A 21,657-nucleotide genomic window follows, 5' to 3' on the forward strand; every position below is an offset into this window, starting at 1 on the left:
TAAATTTTGATCTCTGACTCTGGTGGTCGTCTCTTGCGGGTCGTCCCATAACAATCCCCATCCTGATCATGTGGCTGCTGAGTGGCTTTAAGCGGTCGAGGCAGGAGGATATTCCTCCTCCGACACCCTCCACGGCCCCTCGGGTCCCCTGAGACAGCAGCAGGGATGCTGAGTGAGCTCCTGCTGGGTCACTACCCAGAGTGACACCAAAGCCAGCCTCTTGGGTGAGACCCCGGCCCTGCCCGCTCCCACCCCACTCACCTCTCAGCCTCAGTTTCCCCAGCTGGGGACTGGACCAATCATGGCTCTGCCTCTTCAGGTCACAGTCCACAGGCACACAAGGCTGGCATGCCCTAGGCTTCCCGTCAGGAACCCAGGAGAAGGGCAGGGCCTTACGATGGGGTGTCCTCTCCCACGGGAGCTCATGGGCCAGCAGCCAGCCCAGAAGGGCCAAACCTGTAATGTAGCAGCAACAAATCCCCTCATTTCTGGGAAATGAAAGTGAAAGTGAAACTGTCCTCTTCCTGCAGATGCCGGGTTTTGGCAGTTTTCATTGGTCAGCATAGATCCTATGCTAATAAGGGGGCAGTATCAGCAAGTAGAAAGTTCTAGGTTTCTTTCTGGACTCCCTCCCAGTCTCCCCTGCATCCCTCACGATGGCATCCACTTTACACTACACGGCCCTTGTGCCCATGGATGAGTACCTCAAGAATCTGGGGGGCCGCAAGCTGCCAGGATGGGTGAAGATTGTGGGGATCCTGCTGGGCCTACTGGTGGTAGGTCTGTCTGTGACAGTCAGCGTTTTCGCTAACAAGGACAATAGCCCAGCTTGCAAGAATGACCTCCAAGCTGAGCAGGAGTGTCGAAACATCACCCACCTCCTGGAGCAGCTGACCCAGGCCCAGGACATCTTGCGGGAGACTGAGGCCCAAGCCGCCATTTGCAACCAGACTGTGGTAAGTGACTGCCCCTCCTAGAGAGGCCCTGTGCTTGGGAGGATCCCAGGGTCCAGGTGCTTGGGGACCCCCAGGGTCTAGGTGGGGATCCAGATAGACCTTGAAACTGCCCCTAGGCCCCTCCAGGGGGAGCCTGAATTTCCCCACCAGGGTTTGTGGAGCTCTAAACTCCTTTTAGGGTGCCAGTGTGGGACCCCAGAGCACCCAATAAGGAACCTCAGTATTCCCAGTAGTATGTGGGTGAATCTGAAAACACCAGGACACTGGTCTAGGGCAGCTGAGAACTCCCCCTGGGCACAGTCGTAGGGAGGCAGAAATCCCCTCTGGGGTTGGGATGGGGACCCCACCAGACTCTGAAGAAGGCAGGGGCTTTTTTTTTCTTTCTTTTCCTTTTTTTTTTAAGTTTTTATTTATTGATTTTAGAGAGAGGAAGGGAGAGAGCGAGAGCAACATTGATTTGTTGTTCCACTTATTGAGGCATTCATTGGTTGATTCTCAGTGTGTGCCCTGACCAGGGATTGAGCCCACAACCTTGTCATATTGGGATGACGATCTAACCAACTGAGCTACCCGGCCAGAGAAAGGCAGGGGCTCTTGATACGTCCACTGCATCCCTAAGAGGCAGCATTTTAACTGGGGTCTTGACATGGGGTCCTTGAAACTCCCACTGAACATCTATCTAACTTAGGTTCAGAAGTCCCACTCTGTTCTGGGTTTGAGGGGACTCTAACTCTTCTTGTACAATAGCCCAGAAGATCTGGACATTTCTCTTAGGCTTTGGACCAAGAGAGTCTCCAAATTCCTGGGGGGAGGGGCTTGAAACTCCCATTTTGAGGACCACACCCTGGGAAGGTGGGAGGCTGGTTCTTCAGGGTGGAGACAGGTTCAGAGAGGGTTGGAAGGAATCCTGAAAGGGGTTTGAGCCTGGAGAGGGGGTCAGGGCCCAGACACAGCAGCCAACCCCACCAGGAATAAGAGCCCCAGTTTCCAGCACCCTTACTCTTCCACGGCATCCCAGGAGACCCTGAAGATTTCCCTGGAAGAGGAGAAGGCTGGGGGCCACAAGCAACAGGAGCTGGTGCAGAAGCTTCAAGGTGAGAAAAACACAGACCCTGGCACCAGTAAGGGCGTTTGCAGGAGCAGGTCAGGTGTGAAGAGGAGGGAGGGGGAGGGCCTCAGGATTGGGGTCTGGCGAGAGGGACAGGACCCAATCCAGTGGAAGTAGGAAGCGGGGGGGGGGGGGGGGGGGGGGGGGGGGGCGGGCATGCCAGACTTCCATGGTGCACTCGCTCAAATGAGGGCGGGCTAGAGGCGGGGTCCTGTCCGGAGGTGGGGCCAGTTGAGGGTGCTGACACACTCTCTGTCCCTCCTTAGAGGAGATCAAGTCATTGAATCAGCCGCTGCAGGAGAAATCTGCGGAGCTGGAGCAACTAAGGTCAGGACACCCACCCACCCCAGGCCACCCCCTTCCTCTTTCCAACCCCAAGACCTAGGATCCCCTTGGCTCTGAAAATTCCCATTGTCCTGGGGACAGAGTTGGAGTCTCAGCCTTGTCCCTCCAGTCACCCAACTCTGGGTGGCAACCGGCCCCTGTCCTGCCCAGTGACTTGGTGAGGAAGGAGAGGAGATGTGGAGGGGCTTTGAGCCCAGGACATTGGAGCCAGACCTGGCAGCCTGCTGAGTTGTCCCCATCTCCACCTCAGAAAAGAGACTGAGACCATGGTCTCTGCCAAGTGCCCCCCCAACTCCGGGATCAGCCTCCGTCTCTCCGTGGTCCCCGTGCTCCTGACCCTGAGCCTCCAGGCCCTGCTGGCCTGAGTTCCCAGGAAGCCTGCAGGTGAGGAGAGGGGCTGGAGAGGGATGGGAGAAGCTAGGGACAGTCAGGGCCTGGGGTCGTGGCCTGCCTGGGGGAGGAGGGCTGGGTGCTGAGGAGAAGGGTCTTTGGGAGGAAGAGGGAGGAATCTCAGTGAGGAGCTGTTGGGGCAGAAATAGAACAGTGGGGACCAGCTACGTCATCCTATTATTCCTGTCTACTAACCGTGACTGTTATCTTCTGATTAGGCAAAGCCATTCTAACCTGGCTGACAGTTGTACGCCCAGGGACATGAGGATTAACTCCAGAATGTAGTCCAGCCATAACCAATTTGGCTCAGTGGATAGAGCGACTGCCTGTAGACTGAAAGGTCCCAGGTTCAATTCCAGTCAAGGGCATGTACCTTGGTTGTGGGCACATCCCCAGTAGGGGGTGTGCAGGAGGCAGCTGATCGATGTTTCTCTCTCATCGATGTGTCTAACTCTCTGTCCCTCTCCCTTCCTCTCTGTAAAAAATCAATTAAAAAAGAAAAGAAAAAATAATGCAGTCTCCTTTTCTGTGAGTTTCCTATCATCTTGGAAAGATAACAACCTGGTCCCTGAGGCGCTCTCTCCCATTCGGCCGGCATTATTATAATAAATTTTCACATACCATTCAACCCCGTCTCTGGCTAATAATTGACTCAAGGAGAGACAGGCACCCAGACCCATCTGCTGTCGGTCTCAGAGGGAGGGCTCCAGGCAGGAGTGGGGTGAGGCTCATGGAGGGGTTGGGGCCACCTCCTGGACTCGCCTGTTTGCCTCTGGGTTTCCCTGAACTGGCCAGTCCTGAGGGGCAACACTGTTGTGGAGAGGGGACCGTTAGGGGGAGGCCAGGGCCAGGTGGCAGGAGGTGGTTCATGGGGCAGACTTAGAGGTGGGGAAGCATCAAAGTTGGCCCAAGGCTGCCCCCGCCTCCACCTCCAAGCCGGGCAGGTCATGAAGTGGGAGGGGGCATCTGTTCTTTGCTGTCATGGTTTCTGGAAGGTAACTTTTTCTTAGGGTTCCACAAAATAAGCATCCCCTTTTGGGGGAACGAACTTACTCTGCAGTTCCTGGAGGATCACTGTGTCAGTCCCAAGCATCTGGGACCCCTGGATGTCTACACCCAGCCTTCCTTGCTCCAGAATGTTCCCAGAAACCCACAGGGTTTTGTCAAGTACCACCCCATTGCCTACCCAGCCCTCTTTTCCAATGGATTCATCCTAATGGACTGTCCACCCTTTCCCCCACCCCCATCAGTGCCTCCTCAGTGCTCAGCATTCTAGTCTTATCTCCTCACACTCTCCTGAGGCTCCTGTTCCCCAGCCCTTTCCATGGAAACGGAGGTTGTGAGAAGGACACCTTGTCTGGGTTCCCCATCCCCTCCCATGGAAAGTGCAGGGCTGGCCCTGGTGGGTGTGGCTCAGTTGGTTGTGTATCTTCCCAAACACCAAAAGGTTGCCAGTTCAATTCCTGGTCAAGGCTCATGCCCGAGTTGCAGGCTCCTTCCCGGGTAGGGGGCATGCAAGATCCAGCCAATCAATGTTTTGCTCTCACATAGATGTTTCTCTCTCCCTTCCCCTCTTGTTCCTCTCTCTCTAAAAATCAGTTAAGCCCTGGCTGGGTAGGTCAGTTGGTTGGAGTGTCCTCCCGGTATGCCAAGGTCATGGTTCAATCCTCAGTAAGGGCACAGAGAAGAATCAATCAATGACTGCATAAAGAAGTGAGACAACCAAATGATGTTTCACTCCATCCCTCTCTCTCTAAAATCAATCAATCAATAAAAAAGAAAAATCAATTAAAAAAATAAAGGCAGAGAGTGTAACCTTCATGACATTTAAAATATATTTATTAATTTTTATTTGATAAGGCTTTCCATGCAATTTCAAGTATATTAGATCTGTTAAATTTAAAAAGATTTTCTTTAAGAAGAGAGAATAAATTTCTTGTATTACTCCGGGCCCTTGGAGCTTTCCAAGAATCATCTCTGTTAAGGCCTTGAAATTTTAACATGGAAAAAACCATCAAACATATATCTATATATAATTTAAATATTATAATACTTTTTATAATTATCTTAAGATATCAACTAGATTTTAAACTAGTTTTTGCATAGAAAAATTTTGTTTGGGATCAGAGAATTAATCCTCTTTTTTAATTAGACCAATAATAAGCAACTTATTTTGAATTCCTAATTATTAGAGAAAACACAACATTTTATTTTCTCAAAAATAAGTTCTTCTACTTTAGGCATTTAATTACCACAACTATATAATTTCTCCTAATTTAATTTGTACTTTGAACTTTTAAAGCTGGCAGGTCAAATATATTTAGCATTTCCTAGATTAATAACACTTCATATTTTTAAGAAAAATACAAGACATAATCAATTAATAGCTTCAATTCTGTCCTCTAGGATTTTTTATGAGGCAAATTTAAACTTTACTTTTTATTTGCCAGTAGCTCTGGAAAACCAGGTTTGGTTTATTCGAATGTAAATTACCACATTTTTCAAAGATGGTTCCTGACAGGAAACTAGATTACCTGTCTGCTGGGGGAAGGGCGTCTACCCCTTCCTCCTTTAACAAAGGGCATAGCCAGTTACCTGGGTTACTTAGATCTTTATAATTAATACATTACTTAGCTATATTTCAACAATTTCTTTGAGATTCTAGAGTCAATTATAATTATTTTAAAGCATTTACTTTGGATAAATTCTATAACAGAGAATTTACTGGTTTTCTTGAAGGCCTTAAAAGTTAACTTTTTAACAAGGTTCATTCGAATTTTGAAAACTACTCTTTATTATGGAAATGCCAATCCTGTTACAGCTTGAACCTACCATGTTGTCTTTTCCTTTTTGGTTCAATTCCACCATTTTTCTTAGGAAAAAAGAACCAGTTCTGGGTTTTTCATTTCTGCAGCCCTTGTAGAGAGATTCCAGCTTAAAACCATATCTAATATGTCCAAACATTGGACAGTTGCGCACATTTGTTTCAAGCCGGGCTTCTCTCCCCATGAGAACAGAAATTCCAGACACATTTCTAAAAAAAAAATTTTTTTTAAGACTTTTTCATGGGGAGAAAAGAAATTTTAATTTAGCATCCTGGGAGAGTGGGCTTCCATAGTGGATTGCCACGTGTCTCTTCCTTCCCCCACATCCTGCTTACTTCGGGGAGAAAGTTTCAGCAACAGATCTGACCGAATTACTTTTCATGCTTAAAAGATAGACAGATCTTAAATTTTTTCTTTCTTTTTCGCTTTCCAAAGTAATAAATAGCACCCAATTTGGCCAAGATTTGCATTTCCCTGCGAGTTCTTTTATAATTTTTAAATGAAACCTTAAGTAATCTCATTTCGGGAGAGCAGATAGCCTTGCCCTCTCCTGCTACTTTTGAATTTCTCCACACCAGAAGCGAGCGGTTTCAGCAGTGGAGTTTCATTTCTTATTACAGATTTTAAATTCCAAATACAAACTAAGATTTTAATTTGAACAAGAAACCACATTCTTTAAGCATGTAAACCAAAAGTCTATAATAAAGTTTACTTTATATTTATAGCGTAATTCTTCCCCATTAGCCTGGCTAAAAAAGACGTTCCCACCCCACTTACAGATCTCAACTCCGCAGTCAGTCCGTGGGCTTTGCGTGCGATGAACCTCCCTCACCTTTTTTCGGTGAATTTTCCACACCTTTTCTTCGTGTAATTTTTTCCTTCCTTCACTCTTAGGCGAAAAATGTCTTCTCCTCCTGATGTCCCAAGGTCAGGCACCAGATGTGGGAGCCCCTTAAACATCCCTCATGGTTCAGGGTTCGGGTTCTGGAGAAGGCCGCACACAAATGAAAAGAGACTAGAAAAGTATTAATTTGGGAAATGGGGGGCCAGGTGGGAGCCCACCTCTAGCAGGAGGACTACTCTAGGCTCTGGTCTTGCTATCCCTTTTATTGAGACTATGGGATACACCCATAGCCCTTAGGCAGGTAATTCCAGTAACAGGCAGATTATCTTATCAGTAAGGATTTACATGATTATTTGGTGGGGAAGTTGCCTCAGTTACCATTGTCTCAATTAGATAGGGAGTGGTTGGCTCTGACCTTTCAGAGCTTCAAGATTGACCAGCCTTCCACATCTTTCTATTAGTGAGACAATGATCCATTTCCGGCAAGTCAAGGGCACATGCTCGGGTTGAGTGCTCCATCCCCAGTGGGAACTGATCAATGATTCTCTCTCAACATTGATGTTTCTAGCTCTCTCTCCCTCTCCCTTCCTCTCTGAAATTAATAAAAATGTATATATTTTTTAAAGTCCTCCAAATTCCTTCCAAAATTCCCACCATTTACATGTCCTGAAGGTTGTGCTTGCACCTTCTCAATCACAGCCTCTGGGACAACGGGCATCTTACCCATCAGCTCCCAGAAACTTCATGGCAGTGTCTGGGTCTTGAACTCTCTGTGGGTTAACTGCCCGCCCCCTCGCTTGCAGACATTCCAGCAAAGTGTGCAGCGTGTCCTGCACCAAAGGAGGTCCCCACAGGTCCCATGATCTCATCAGTGCAAGGGGCCCCTTTACTGATGTGGGGAAGGACAGGCACAGGTGTCAGCCCACCACCTCACGACACTGTGGGCCGGGCAGGTAGCCCTGGGGAAGCACTTGAAGGTCCATTATTGTTCCTCCCACACGCAGGCAACTTTATGTTTTGACTCAGCAGCCAGGGACAGATTGAAGCGAGCATTTGCTAAGGAAAATACAGCCTGGTACACCCTTAGGATCTTGGCCAAGGTGTCTAAGATGGTGGCAGTGTTGGGCAGAGCCACATGGATGAGGGGGAGGCACCACCTTGTTCAATTCTTCTTAGTCCATAGGCATCTGCCATGAGCCAACCGGCTTTTTTACAACCTCAGCGTATTGCTCTTGGATCCCCATAAAAATAACCCAGAGGACTGGCTGTGAAAAACATGGGTTTATGAGGACTTACAAGTTGAACCGCTCAGTCCCATCAGGCTGCAGAGGGGCACACTGGGGGTGGCCGGCCCGGGCTATAGTTTTGGCTCCACCCAGACTTTCCCTGCACCAGGTTTCATGGAGGACAGCAAACAGAAACACAGGACAGGCAGGGGAGGGGCGGGCCTTTGTGGGATCAACACTGCAAGCTGTTTTCTTGACTGAGGATCTGGCCAGGCTCCAAGCTCTCACACTGCGCTTACTGATGGCCGCCACTGTCTTCCCACAAGGTGGGAGGGAAGGTGGAGCATGGGAAGGGTCCGTGCTCCCATTTACCATACACAAGCCACACCAGGCCATTAAAAGCACTACGGGCAGGGCATCCGCTCCCCACTCAAACTAGTTTTCAGATAGTCTCTCCTCTTTGCTCATGCCCTCCACTGCCAGAAGCCAGTTCCAGCTTGTCATAATTGCAAGAGTTTCATCAAAAGGTTGATGGAACTTGGGGACTCAACAAAGGCTGAGTCACATATGTTATCACCTGTTGGGAATGGCTGGAGGCATTTCCCCAAATTACCCTGAATAGGATGATTGTTTGCTGCCAGACAGCTCAGGGCATCTTAATCAACACGTTATTGCCTCCTGTTGGCCAAACACCTCAACAGCCTTGGGCTATTCCCCAATCTGACAATGCTTCTGTACCCTACCCTTTGAAGTGTATATCTCCACCTTGCCTTAGGACAATTTGTGTTAATAAAAAGCAAGGGGTCCTGAGACAAGGAGAACTTAGCTCTTTCAGCTAGGCTCCTCTGACCCCCAATGGAATTATCTTTCGTCTCTGGACTCCTATGTGATCTACACACAGCCTTACTCCAGATTGCTGAACCCTTCTTAATGCTGGAACAAGAACCCCGGCACTCCACCCTGGATCATTTATATTGTGTGACAGCCACCACTCTTCACAGGGGTGTAGACTGCCCGCTTCCCAGTTGGCGTTTCTCCTCAGCCCTGGTTGGCTCGCTCACACAGGAGGCAGGATTCGCCAACGGAGGGGCTGGAGAGGCTTGCAGAGTCGGACTTTGTAGAACATCATTGCCTGACGCGTTCTCTGGCATTGGAGAGATGAAAACTTCATATTCTTGTCTGTGTGTTTTTCAAAATACAATCAAAAGTTTATTTAGAGCCCTGGCTTGTTTGGCTCAGTGGATAGAATATCGGCCTGCGGACTGTAGGGTTCCTGGTTCGATTCTGGTCAAGGGAACAGGCCCAGGTTGCAGGCTCCATCCCCAGTGGGCGTGCAGGAGGCAGCCAATAAATGATTCTCTATCATCATTGTTTTTATCTCTCCCTCTGCCTTCCTCTATGAAGAATATATATAGTTTATTTAGAAGGTCGCAGAGGTAAAAGAAGTGAGCTGTCTAAGAAATGAGCCAGCTGGGCTGCGTGGGCTCAGGAAACAAGTTACAGACGCAAAAGAAGGGCCCTTGGCACTTAGGAGGAAGAAAGCAAGGATCTATGTGCCCAGGGTGAGGAGAGGGGAGAGGCTCCAGCAGGCTTCAGAGACAGGGCGCTGGGGAAAGAAGAGGGCAGGAAAGCGCAGGTGTGCTTGAGAGTGAAAGCTGCAAAACCTCATGTTCTTTGTATTTATTTAAAATCCTTACGTTTTAGAGAGAGTGGAAAGGGTGAGGGAGGAGAAAGGGGGGGGAGAGAGAGGGGAGAGAGAGAGAGAGAGAGAGAGAGAGAGAGAGAGAGAGAGAGAGAGAGAGAGGAGAGAGAGAACAGAGAGAGAGGGGGGGGGAGAGAGAAATGTCCATATGAGAGAGACACATCCCTTCATTGTCTCTCATAAGCGCCCTGACCTGGGCCAGGGATTGTGCCTGCAACCGAGATACATGCCCTTAACCGGGAATTGAACTACAGACCCTTTGGTCTGTGGGCTGACACTCTAACCACTGAAGCAAACCAGTGAGGGCAAGACCTCATATTCTTGCCCTGGTCGGGAGGTTCAGTTGCTTGGAGCATCATCCTATTCACCAAAAGGTTTCATCTATGGTCGGGGATGTATGGGAGGCAATGTTTCTCTCTCACATCGATGCTTCTCTCGATCATCCTCTCTCGTCTCAAAAAAAAAAAAAAAAAAGAAAAGAAAATCAATCAAAACATATACTCTGGTGAGGATTTTTTAAAAACCAACACTTCGCCCAGCTGATGGTGTGGTTCAATAGTTGACCATCAGTCTAAGAACCAGGGGTCATGGTTGGATTCTGGGTCAGGGCACAGGCCCAGGTTACAGGCTTGGTCCCCAGTAGGGGCATGCTGGAGGCAGCCAATTGATGTTTCTCTCTCATCAATGTTTCTATCTCTCTATCCCTCTCCCTTACTTTCTCCATAAAAATCGATAAAAACGTATTTAAATAAATGAATGAATAACTAAAATCTATAAAAACATATTTTCTGTGAGGGGATTTTAAAAAAAAAAGGGCGCAGGGTGGGGGGGGGATCCTGTCCTGGGAAGGTGTGGGTTTCTTCCCGGCTTGCCACCACTGAAAGCAGGCAGCTGCTGTGCCCACATATGCAAGTTTCTCCTCTTGGCTCTTGTGAATTTGAATCCGGCTACACGTCAGTTCTTCAGAACTTGATCCATCCCATTGCTGGGCTCCGAGGGGATATCTACATCCCTTACCAGGGGCTGGGGGCAGACTGGAGTATCTTGGTTTTCATTCCTACAGTGAATGTGGCCCCAATCAGGGCCCTCAAAAACAGGGGTGTGGGTGGCCTGTAGCATTCTCAGCTCCTAAGAATTTGTGGTTCCCCCTCTATAGATTTCTAGGATCCCATTGTTACCGATTCGGAGTTCATGCGCCCGATGCTTCAAAGAAGGCCAATATTCAAAACATCAGAGCTTGGAGTAAGAAACAGTTTATTGATCAAGAAGGGGCCACCTGCAGGAGCCTTAAAGCTCCCACAAAGCCATCTCAAGAGAGCCCAGAACTCAGGCTTATTTTGTGTCACAGGAAGGGAGACTAGGCAAGAGCTGTGTGACACCTAGGCGCCAACAGGGACCTAAGGAAGAGCACAGAAACCTCTGAATCTCTTTGTCCCCCAGTCCCCAGGGACCGCTGCTGATCTCATTAGGTCTTTTTTTTTTTTTTTTAATATATTTTATTGATTTTTCACAGAGAGGAAGAGAGAGGGATAGAGAGTCAGAAACATCGATCAGCTGCCTCCTGCACAACCCCCACTGGGGATGTGCCCGCAACCAAGGTACATGCCCTTGACCGGAATCGAACCCGGGACCCTTCGGTCCGAAGGCCAACGCTCTATCCACTGAGCTAAACCGGTCTCGGCGATCTCATTAGGTCTTGAGGCTCCCACAATCTTTGCCAAAAGTTCAAGCTTTCAGCAGAATGTCTCTACTAATTAGCATACCTAGAGCCTGACCTGAAGGCCCTGGGAGAAATGCAGGCTAGAAGTAAGGGAATCAGAGAGAGCATTTCATTCTGTTACACCAGCTGCCCAGGGAGGCCCCCCTCATTGGGCAAAGCCTCCCTACAGAATAACATAGTCCCATCGAGAAGGGAGGAGAGCCTTAAACCCCCTGAGCACCAGACAGGCGCTGCCAGAGGGCAGGGTGTGTGGTAACATGGCTCATTTCTCTGCCTCCTGCAGGTCAGAGAAAAGCCATTGCCCCAGATCTCATAGCCGCACTAATCACACCCGTATACTTTCCCTGGCCTTTTGCGAGAAGCTGGCTGCTATATCAATAAGGCAGGTGGTGCCCTAACCGGTTTGGCTCAGTGGATGGAGCGTCGGCCTGCAGACTGAGGGGTCCCGGGTTCGATTTTGGTCAAGGGCATGTACCTTGGTTGCGGGCACATCCCCAGTGAGGGGCGTACAAGAGGCAGCTGATCAATGTTTCTCTCTCATCGATGTTTCTAACTCTCTGTCCCTCTCCCTTCCTCTCGGTAAAAATTCAATAAAATATATTTTAAAAAATAAAATAAGCCAGGTTGCAGCCCTAGGTGGTTTGGCTCTGTGGATAGTGCACTGGTCTGCGGACTGAAGGGTCCAGGTTTGATTCCAGTCAAGGGCACATGCCCCTGTTGCGGGCTCGACCCCCAGTAGTGCATGTGCAGGAGGCAGCCAATCAGTGATTCTCATTCATCATTGATGTTTCTACCTCTCTTTCCCTCTCCCTTCCTCTCTGATATCAATAAAATATATTTAAAAATAGAAGCTAGGTGTGAGTATATTCTCTTATCACAAACATTCCCTGAATCTGGGGCAACCCTGTTGTCTGGGGTTGTTGTTCCTGTTGAGGGGAGCAGAGTGTACCACCCCAAATATGCCTTTGGAGATACGGCCTGTTTTAAGCTGTTACTTTCGAGAAACAAAGGCCTCAGGAAGATCCCTGTCCTTCTCCCTAACTGCCTGAGAGGGAGTTAGAAGAGGACCTGCTCCAGGAGGGGGAGCTCATCACAGGCCTCTGTGGTTTCACGTGAACGAGGTGGGAAGGACAGAGAGGACACGAGCAAGGCCCTTTGGATCCAAGTCCCATGTTACAGATGGCCCAGCAGACATCGCTGCTCCCAGTCCATGGACATGGAGCCCCCCTCTCTCTAGCTCTGGATGGCACCTAGGCCTCCAGTGCCCCGTCTGCCCTGGGGGTTCCCATGGCACAATATAAATGTGTAATGAAGCTGTCATGTGTAATAACATGTCACCTGCAACCAAGCTGGCTGTTTGTGCCTCTTACCCTGTCTGATGTTAATTGGATTATGAGTCTAGCCAGAACAACTAGAAAGATGGAAGGAAAATGTGTTTTCCACCCCCACACTGTGCTTTGCTTTTCCTGGTATTAAGGGGTCCAATGTCATCGGACCATCATCACCTTCCTGATCAATGATCACAACACGCGCCCCTTCCCTCTCATCACTTCCCCTGAGATTCTACCCCCTCCCTGCCAATCAGACGTAGTCACAAGTGCTTGGACCTTAACCTGAGCGAAGCCCAGAAGAATGGTGGCATAACCGATTTACAGGGAAAACCCACAGCTTTCTGTTTGCAGGGCCAGGACTAGTGCGAGGGGAGGAGGCACTTGCCTTGGTTGCAAAATTAGGGGGGCACGAAAATGTTACTGTTGTCATCACCCCCATTTTACAGGCCGTGGGAACGGAGGCAGAGGGGACATTGCTTGCCCAGAGTCCACAGGGAGGCAGGGTGCTCACACACAGCCTTGGCCTCCGAGCACAGTGCTGGTCCCGCGTTGGCCCTATAGTTTGAAGGCTAACACAGCGCCGCTCAAATAGGTCCGCTTTACCCAGGGCTGTGTCCTGGCACCTGGTGTCCTGGTCTGGGGGAGAGGCGCCTGCTCATGGGATGCACAAGCTCCTTGGGGACTCTTCAGCAAGAGCATCCCCATCCTGGTCATGTGGCTGCTGAGTGGCTTTAAGCGGTCGAGGTAGGAGGATATTCCTCCTCCGACACCCTCCACGGCCCCACGGGTCCCCTGAGACAGCAGCAGGGATGCTGAGTGGGCTCCTGCTGGGTCACTACCCAGAGTGACACCAACGCCAGCCTCTTGGGTGAGTCCCCGGCCCTGCCCGCTCCCACCCCACTCACCTCTCAGCCTCAGTTTCCCCAGCTGGGGACTGGACCACTGATGGCTCTGCCTCTTCAGGTCACAGTCCACAGGCACACAAGGCTGGCATGCCCTAGGCTTCCCGCCACTGCCACTGTCCCCTTCAGGAACCCAGGAGAAGGGCAGGGCCTTACGATGGGGTGTCCTCTCCCACAGGAGCCCATGGGCCAGCAGCCAGCCCAGGAGGGCCAAGCCTGTAATGTAGCAGCAACAACAATGCACCTCAATTCAGGGAAATGAAAGTGAAAGCTAAACTGTCCTTTTCCTGCAGATGTCCGGTTCTGGAAGTTTTTATTGGTCAGCATAGATCCTATGCTAATAGGGGGGCAGCTCCAGCAAGTAGAAAGTTCTAGGTTTCTTTTCGGACTCCCTCTCAGGCTCCCCAGCATCTCTCGGGATGGCACCCACTTCTTGCCGCTACTTCCCTTTGCCCATGGATGAATTCCCAAAGAAGCTGGGGGGCTGCAAGCTGCCAGGGCGGGTGGGGATTGTGGGGATCCTGCTGGGCCTACTGGTAGGTCTGTTTGTGACAGTAAACATTTTGGCTGTCAAGGCGAATAGCCCAGCTTGTAAGGATGGCCTCCGAGCTGAGCAGGAATGTCGAAAGATCACCCACCTCCTGGAGCAGGAGCTGACCCAGGCCCAGGACGTCTTGCGGGTGACTGAGGCCCAAGCCGCCATTTGCAACCAGACTGTGGTAAGTGACTGCCCCTCCTAGAGAGGCCCTGTGCTTGGGAGGATCCTAGGGTCCAGGTGCTTGGGGACCCCCAGGGTCTAGGTGGAGATCAAGATAGACCTTGAAACTACCCCTAGGCCCCTCCATGGGGAGCCTGAATTTTCCCACCAGGGTTTTGGGGAGCTCAAGTCCCTCTAGGGTACCAGTATGGGACCCCAGAGCACCCAATAAGGAGCCTCAGAATCCCCAGTCATATGTGGATGAATCTCCAAACTCCAGGACATTGGTCTAGGGCAGCTGGGAACTCCCCCTGGGCACAGTCGTAGGGAAGCAGAAATCCCCTCTGGGTTTGGGACGGGGACCCCACCAGACTCTGCAGAAGGCAGGGGGCTTTCTTTTTATTTTTTATTTATTGATTTTAGAGAGAGGAAGGGAGAGAGTGAGAGCAACATTGATTTGTTGTTCCACTTATTGATGCATTCATTGGCTGATTCTCAGTATGTGCCCTGACCAGGGATTGAGCCCACAACCTTGTCATATTGGGATGACGATCTTACCAACTGAGCTACCCGGCCAGGGCAAGGCAGGGGCTCTTGTTACTTCCACTGCATCCCTAAGAGGCAACATTTTAACTGGGGTCTTGAAATGGGGTCCTTGAAACTCCCACTGGACATCTAACTTGGGTTCAGAAATCTCATGTGTTCTGGGCTTGAGGGGACTCTAACTCTTCTTGGACAATAGCCCAGAAGATCTGAAAATCTCTCCTAGGCTTTGGGCCAAGAGAGCCTCCAAATTCCTGGGGGGAGGGGCTTGAAACTCCCATTTTGAGGACCACACCCTGGGAGGGTGAGAGGCTGTGGCCATTCTTCAGGGTGGAGACAGGTTCAGAGAGGGTTGGAAGGAATCCTGAAAGGGGTTTGGGCCTGGAGAGGGGGTCAGGGCCCAGACACAGCAGCCAACCCCACCAGGGATAAGAGCCCCAGTTTCCAGCACCCTTACTCTTCCACGGCATCCCAGGAGACCCTGAAGATTTCCCTGGAAGAGGAGAAGGCTGGGGGCCACAAGCAACAGGAGCTGGTGCAGAAGCTTCAAGGTGAGAAAAACACAGACCCTGGCACCAGTAAGGGCGTTTGCAGGAGCAGGTCAGGTGTGAAGAGAAGGGTGGGGGAGGGCGTCAGGATTGGGGTCAGGCATGAGGGACAGGACCCGATCCAGTGGAAGCAGGAAGGGGCGGGCATACCAGACTTCCTAGGTGCACTCGCTCAAATGAGGGCGGGCTAGAGGCGGGGTCCTGACACTAGATGGGGCCAGTTGAGGGTGCTGACACACTCTCTGTCCCTCCTTAGAGGAGATCAAGACATTGAATCAGGAGCTGCAGGAGAAATCCGCAGAGCTGGAGAAGAAATCCCGGGATCTGGTGAAGAAATCTGGGGAGCTGCAGGAGAAATCCACGGAGCTGGAGAAGAAATCCGTGGAGCTGCAGAAGAAATCCGGGGAGCTGGAGAAGAAATCCACGGAGCTCCAGGAGAAATCCGCGGAGCTGCAGGAGAAATCCTGGGAGCTGGAGCAACTAAGGTGAGGACACCCACCCACCCCAGGCCATCCCCTTCCTCTTTCCAACCCCAAGACCTAGGATCCCCTTGGCTCTGAAAATTCCCTTTGCCCTGGGGACAGAGTTGGGAGTCCCAGCCTTGGCCCTCCAGTCACCCAACTCTGGGTGGCAACCAGCCCCTCTCCTGCCCAGTGACTTGGTGGGAAAGGAGAGGAGATGTGGAGGGGCTTTGAGCCCAGGACAGTGGAGCCAGACCTGGCAGCCTGCTGAGTTGTCTCATCTCCACCTCAGACAAGAGAATGAAGCCTTGGTCTCTGCCAAGTGCCCCACCAACTCCGGGATCAGCCTCCATCTCTCCGTGGCCTCTGTGCTCCTGACCCTGAGCCTCCAGGCCCTGCTGGCCTGAGTTCCCAGGAAGCCTGCAGGTGAGGAAAGGGGCTGGAGAGGGATGGGAGGAGCTAGGGACAGTCAGGGCCTGGGGTGGTGACCTGCCTGGGGGAGGAGGGCTGGGCGCTGAGGAGAAGGGTCTTTGGGAGGAAGAGGGAGGAATCTCAGTGAGGAGCTGTTGGGGCAGAAATAGAACAGTGGGGACCAGCTATGTCATCCTATTAATCGTGTCTGTTAACTGTCACTGTTCTCTTCTGATTAGGCAAAGCCATTCTAACCTGGCTGACAGTTGTACGCCCAGGGACATGAGGATTAACTCCAGAATGCAGTCCAAGCAGAACCAATTTGGCTCAGTGGATAGAGCAACTGACTGTAGACTGAAAGGTCCCAGGTTCAATTCCGGTCAAGGGCATGTACCTTGGTTGTGGGCACAAACCCAGTGGGAGGTGTGCAGGAGGCAGCTGATCGATGTTTCTCTCTCATCAATGTTTCTAACTCTCTCTCCCTCTCCCTTCCTCTCTGTAAAAAATCAATTAAAAAAGAAAAGAAAAAAGAATGCAGTCTCCTTTTCTGAGCGTTTCCTATCATCTTGGAAAGATAACAACCTGGACCAGAGGCGCTCTCTCCCACTCGGCTGGCATTATTATAATAAATTTTCACACACCATTCAACCCCGTCTCTGCTTAATAATTGACTCAAGGAGTGACAGGCACCCAGACCCATCTGTTGTCGGTCTCAGAGGGAGGGATCCAGGCAGGAGTGGGGTGAGGCTCATGGAGGGGTTGGGGCCACCTCCTGGACTCGCCTGTTTGCCTCTGGGTTTCCCTGGCCTGGCCAGTCCTGAGGGACAACACTGTTGTCGGGAGGGGACGGATGGGGGGACCCTGGGGGCCAGGTGGCAGGAGGTGGTTCATGGGGAAGCCTTAGAGGTGGGGAAGCATCACAGTTGGCCCAAGGCTGCCCCCGCCCCCACCTCCAAGCCGGGCAGGTCATGAAGAGGGAGGGGGCATCTGTTCTTTGCTGTCATGGTTTCTGGAAGGTAACTTTTTCCGGGGTCTTTGGGTTCCACAAAATAAGCATCCCCTTTTGGAACTTACTCTATAGTTCCTGGAGGATAACTGTGTCAGTCCCAAGCATCTGGAACCCCTTGATGTCTACACCCAGCCTTCCTTGCTCCGGAATGTTCCCAGAAACCCACAGGGTTTGGTCAAGTACCACCCCATTGCCTACCCAGCCCTCTTTTCCGATGGATTCATCCTAATGGACTGTTCACCCTTTCCCCCACCCCCATCAGTGCCTCCTCAGTGCTCAGCATTCTAGTCTTATCTCCTCACACTCTCCTGAGGCTCCTGTTCCCCATCCCTTTCCATGGAAACAGGGGTTGTGAGAAGGACACCTTGTCTGGGTTCCCCATCCCCTCCCATGGAAAGTGCAGGGCTGGCCCCAGTGGGTGTGGCTCAGTTGGTTGTGCATCTTCCCACACACCAAAAGGTTGCCAGTTCAATTCCTGGTCAAGGCTCATGCCTGGGTTGCAGGCTCCTTCCCGGGTAGGGGGCATGCAGGATCCAGCCAATCAATGTTTTGCTCTCACATCGATGTTTCTCTCTCTTTTTCTCTCCCTTCCCCTCTTCTTCCTCTCTCTCTAAAAATCAGTTAAGCCCTGGCTGGGTAGCTCAGTTGGTTGGAGTGTCCTCCCGGTATGCCAAGGGCACAGACAAGAATCAACCAATGAGTGCATAAAGAAGTGAGACAACCAAATGATGTTTCTCTCCCTCACTTCCTGTCTCTCTAAAATCAATCAATCACTAAAAAGAAAGATCAATTAAAAAAATAAAGGCAGAAAGTGTGGGGCTGGGATTCAGACCTGGATCTGCAGACACACCCAGGCCAGGCATTTGTCGCCATGTACCTCCCTCCTCCATCCCCCAAATTCTTATTCATCCTGCAGAACCCCACCTCCAGGGAGTCTGCTTCTCCAAAGTGGAGGGCCACCATCCTGATGGACCCTTCACCTACTCTCTTGGATCCTCACATGCCCCCAATTCCTTCCTGTCTGTTATCTTAGTTTTTCCAACTTCTTCTGGAATCCCGATTATTGTCCATGAAACTTCCTATGCATGGCACTGGGGTCAGGACCCTTGTGTCTGCCTAAAATTCTGCACTGCCCTCAGGTCCTACAGTCCCCAGATGAGGTGGTCAATAGATCCCCCTCTATGGCTCCTGCTGTCCACCCAGAGACCCCCAAACACCTTCCCTGCCACAGGCTCCCCTGGCCTTTTTGTCCCCTCCCCTCCCCTGCTCACACCTCCCCACCTCCCAGACCATGTCTCTGTGCATGGACCTTGTCAATTTCCTTCCTGCCTCACTCTTGAGGGGAAGCCTGGGACTTGGTTGGAAAGTTTGTAAGGAGTATATTTGAGAAAAGGGATGTGTGCTGATGGCAGCCCACCCTGTTTATCCCAATTCTGACTTAGGGGACTGCCTGAGGCAGTACCCTAATTATTCCTTGACCTTTCCAAACAAGTGTGTGCACCTGCAGACCCCCAGGTGTTTACCTGAATGTTTATGCTTTATCTTTAGCTGTCCTTGCTTAAAGGACACGGCAAACACATGTGTCCTCCCAAGATTACTTACCCTATTGATTGTATCCAAATTACAAACTTTATCTCAAACTGCTGTGACAATAAAATCCTGAAGAGGCAGGTGATTGAGGCTGTCTGGTTCCTTTAGCCAGGCAGTCCCTTAGCCCTCTCTTTCACAGCAAACCTTGTGTTTCAGTAATCATTTATCCAACCGTCAGGGTCTGCTGGTCAGCCGCGGCAAGGTGGTGCCCATGTGAGGACCAAAGAATGCAAGGAGACATGGCAGCAACCTCCAAAAGGAAGCAGAATGAAATGAAAGTAACTGTGCAGTAAGTCATTGGAGCTCACTTGGGATTTCCAAGTTCTAGGGTATGTTTTTCAGCTAAGGTTTCACAATGGGACAGAAGTTGTCCGTAAAACAACGACAATATATAACAGTGTTTAAACAGTTGTGAAAGGTGAATGGTGCCTCAGTTTCCAAGAAACACTTAAAGGGCCTTTTGCAGACTGTCATAACTTATAATCCTTGGTTCCCTGATGCTGAAACATTAGACCTTGATCTCTGGGAACAAGAAGGTAGGAATTTAAAGAGAAATCAGTCCCAGGGAAAACAAGTGCCTTGTCATCTTTAATTACATGGGCTCTTGTTTGAGCTGCACTATGCCCACTTCATATTGAGGACCAAAGCCTACAGAACACCAGGAGGATTTACCACTGCCCCCTCCTCCTGAAGAAAAGCCTGTAGAGCAGGCATCCTCAAACTACGGCCCTCGGGCCACCTGCGGGTGTTTTTGCCGTTTTGTTTTTTTACTTCAAAATAAGATATGTGCAGTATGCATAGGAATTTGTTCATAGTTTTTTTTTAAACTATAGTCCGGCCCTCCAACGGTCTGAGGGACAGTGAACTGGCCCCCTGTTTAAAACGTTTGAGGACCCCTGCTGTAGAGCCTGTAATATACCTAAGGCCCCCAATCCCAGCCTCATGTGTAGGAAGGCTAATCAACTAGATCCTTGGTTTGGGATCAGGTGTCAGGCAAGCGACAAGGAGAGCTTTTGGCTTGCGCAGTTATGGAAGATCAGCAAGGTAATTGGATGCATGAACCGCTCTCCTTGAATACCTTTAAAGAAAAAAAGAAAAGTGTTAGAGAAAATGGGGCTAACAGTACGTTTACAAAAGGACTCCTTAATGCCTTGTCTGAAAATTACCATATCACGCCATGGGATTGGCAGATTTTGGCTAAAACGACTTTAGACGCCAGTCAGTGTCTATTACGGAGAGCAGGAGATGATGAGATCTGTGAACAGCAGGCTAACCAAAACAATCTAGCGGGCGCCGGTCACGTTATGGCCCCAATGCTGCAGGGGCAGGGACCATGCATTAATATACAACAGCAATTGAATCTGCAGCCTCAAGTATTTACCCAACCTCTCTGTGCACAGCTGGCCCGGGAGCATATTCTGGAGGGCCGAATTCAGCAAGGCTCATTGGTTAATGTTCACCAGGAATCTTATGTTGACTTTGTAAATCGCATTACCCAATCCATTCGCCAGCAGATCAGTCATAGTCAGGCTGCGGATATTCTCTTGCTGCAACTGGCCTATAAGAACGCCAATATTGATTGTCAAAAGGCTATGCAGCCCATCAGGGGAAAGGCCACCACGGTGGAGGAATTTATCAGGGCTTGTCTGCTAGTAGGAACAAAAACCTACCGGACTCAAATGTTGGCCATGGCTCTCCAGGCAGAGAATAAAAGCAAAACAGATTCCAAATGCTATCAATGTGGGATACTGGGACCTTTTAAAAAGGGTTGCAAAGCTAAGATAGCAACCTCCCATTCTGAGAATTCTCACCCCCGTCTACTGTCCCCGTTGCCATAAGGGGCACCATTGGGCCAACCAATGCAAATCAAAATTTGGCAAACATGGCAATTCTCTACCACCACTGCAGGGGAACGCCCAGTGGGGCCAGTGCCAGGCTCCGCAACAAACCGGGGCACGGATGGCCTTCCTAGGGCAGATGGGAAATCCACTGTCTACTCCCTCCGAGCAGCTACCACTGGGAGCGCAGGACTGGACTTACTCCAACAGAATTGATTCTACAGGAAGGGGACGACCCTAAAAGGGTCCCTATGGGGACTTGGGGGCCACGGCCACTGGGCGTGGTAGGCATTATTTTGGGAAGCTCCAGCCTTAACTCAAAAGGAGTCACTGTAATGCCAGAGTTGTCGATAGTGATTACCAGGGAGAAATACAGGTCTCATCACAGGCAAGGGGTTGCATATTTTCCCCTCACACACTAAGATCATGCAACTCTTGTTACTACCATATTGGGTCCAGAACGCTCTAGGGAAGGAGAGAAATCTAGGGGGGTTGGTAGTACTGGAGAGCCAGGGGTTTATTGGAATCAGTCCCAAGAGAACAGCCCCTCCTCACGATTGAAATCCAAGGGGAAAGATTCACCGGATTCCTAGCTCCTGGGGCCGATTGCACTGTACTTAGTCATCTCGATTGCCCCTCGTCATGGCCCATGGTGAAGAAAGGTCAGAAGATAGTGGGAATAGGAGAAGTTTTCCAGACATCACAATGTTCTCGGCCCGTACACTGTAAAGGGCCAGGTAGACAAAATGGCTGCATGCAGCCCCTAATCTTACAGATTCCAGTCAATTTGTGGGGACGTGATCTCCTTTCACAGTGGGGTTAACGTTATAGACGCCTTTTTAGGAGTGGCCACTGTGGTTCTACCTCCCCTACCCTTGACTTGGTTAAGCCAAACCCCTATTTGGGTACAGCAGTGGCCTTAAAGGGAGAAAAGTTACAACAAGCCCATTTATTAGTAAGAGAACAATTGGATTTTGGACACATAGACCATTCCAACAGCCCCTGGAATTCTCCTATTTCCCAATCCCCCCCTACCCCCAAAATCTAACAAATGGCAGCTCTTACACGACTCAAGGGCCATTCATGCCAATATTCAACCCATGGGTACTCTCCCACCTGGACGTCCATCTCTGGCCGTGATCCCACAAGACCGGCCCATTATTATCATGTATTTGAAGGATTGCTTATATAGCATCCCTTTAGCTCTGCAA

General features: G+C 50.3%; 2 protein-coding genes across 2 annotated transcripts; both read left to right on the plus strand.

Annotated features, from left to right (window-relative positions):
- Positions 1-656: 656 nt before the first annotated feature.
- Positions 657-3,120, plus strand: LOC307100369 (bone marrow stromal antigen 2-like; the record flags this gene model as incomplete). The annotated part of the gene is made up of 5 exons (XM_079772744.1): positions 657-956; positions 1,975-2,050; positions 2,331-2,391; positions 2,660-2,793; positions 3,018-3,120. The coding sequence occupies 4 exons, from the start codon at positions 657-659 to the stop codon at positions 2,772-2,774; spliced, it is 552 nt and encodes a 183-aa protein (XP_079628870.1). The 3' UTR covers positions 2,775-2,793; positions 3,018-3,120.
- Positions 3,121-13,768: 10,648 nt separating this feature from the next.
- On the plus strand, positions 13,769-16,619 carry LOC307100370 (bone marrow stromal antigen 2-like; the record flags this gene model as incomplete). The annotated part of the gene is made up of 5 exons (XM_079772745.1): positions 13,769-14,068; positions 15,065-15,140; positions 15,394-15,622; positions 15,891-16,024; positions 16,249-16,619. 4 exons carry the CDS (start codon positions 13,769-13,771, stop codon positions 16,003-16,005), a joined length of 720 nt encoding a protein of 239 aa, XP_079628871.1. The 3' UTR covers positions 16,006-16,024; positions 16,249-16,619.
- Between the last annotated feature and the right edge of the window lie 5,038 nt (positions 16,620-21,657).

The sequence above is a fragment of the Cnephaeus nilssonii genome (genome assembly GCF_951640355.1).
Source record: "Cnephaeus nilssonii genome assembly, chromosome: 5".
Taxonomy (NCBI): domain Eukaryota; kingdom Metazoa; phylum Chordata; class Mammalia; order Chiroptera; family Vespertilionidae; genus Cnephaeus; species Cnephaeus nilssonii.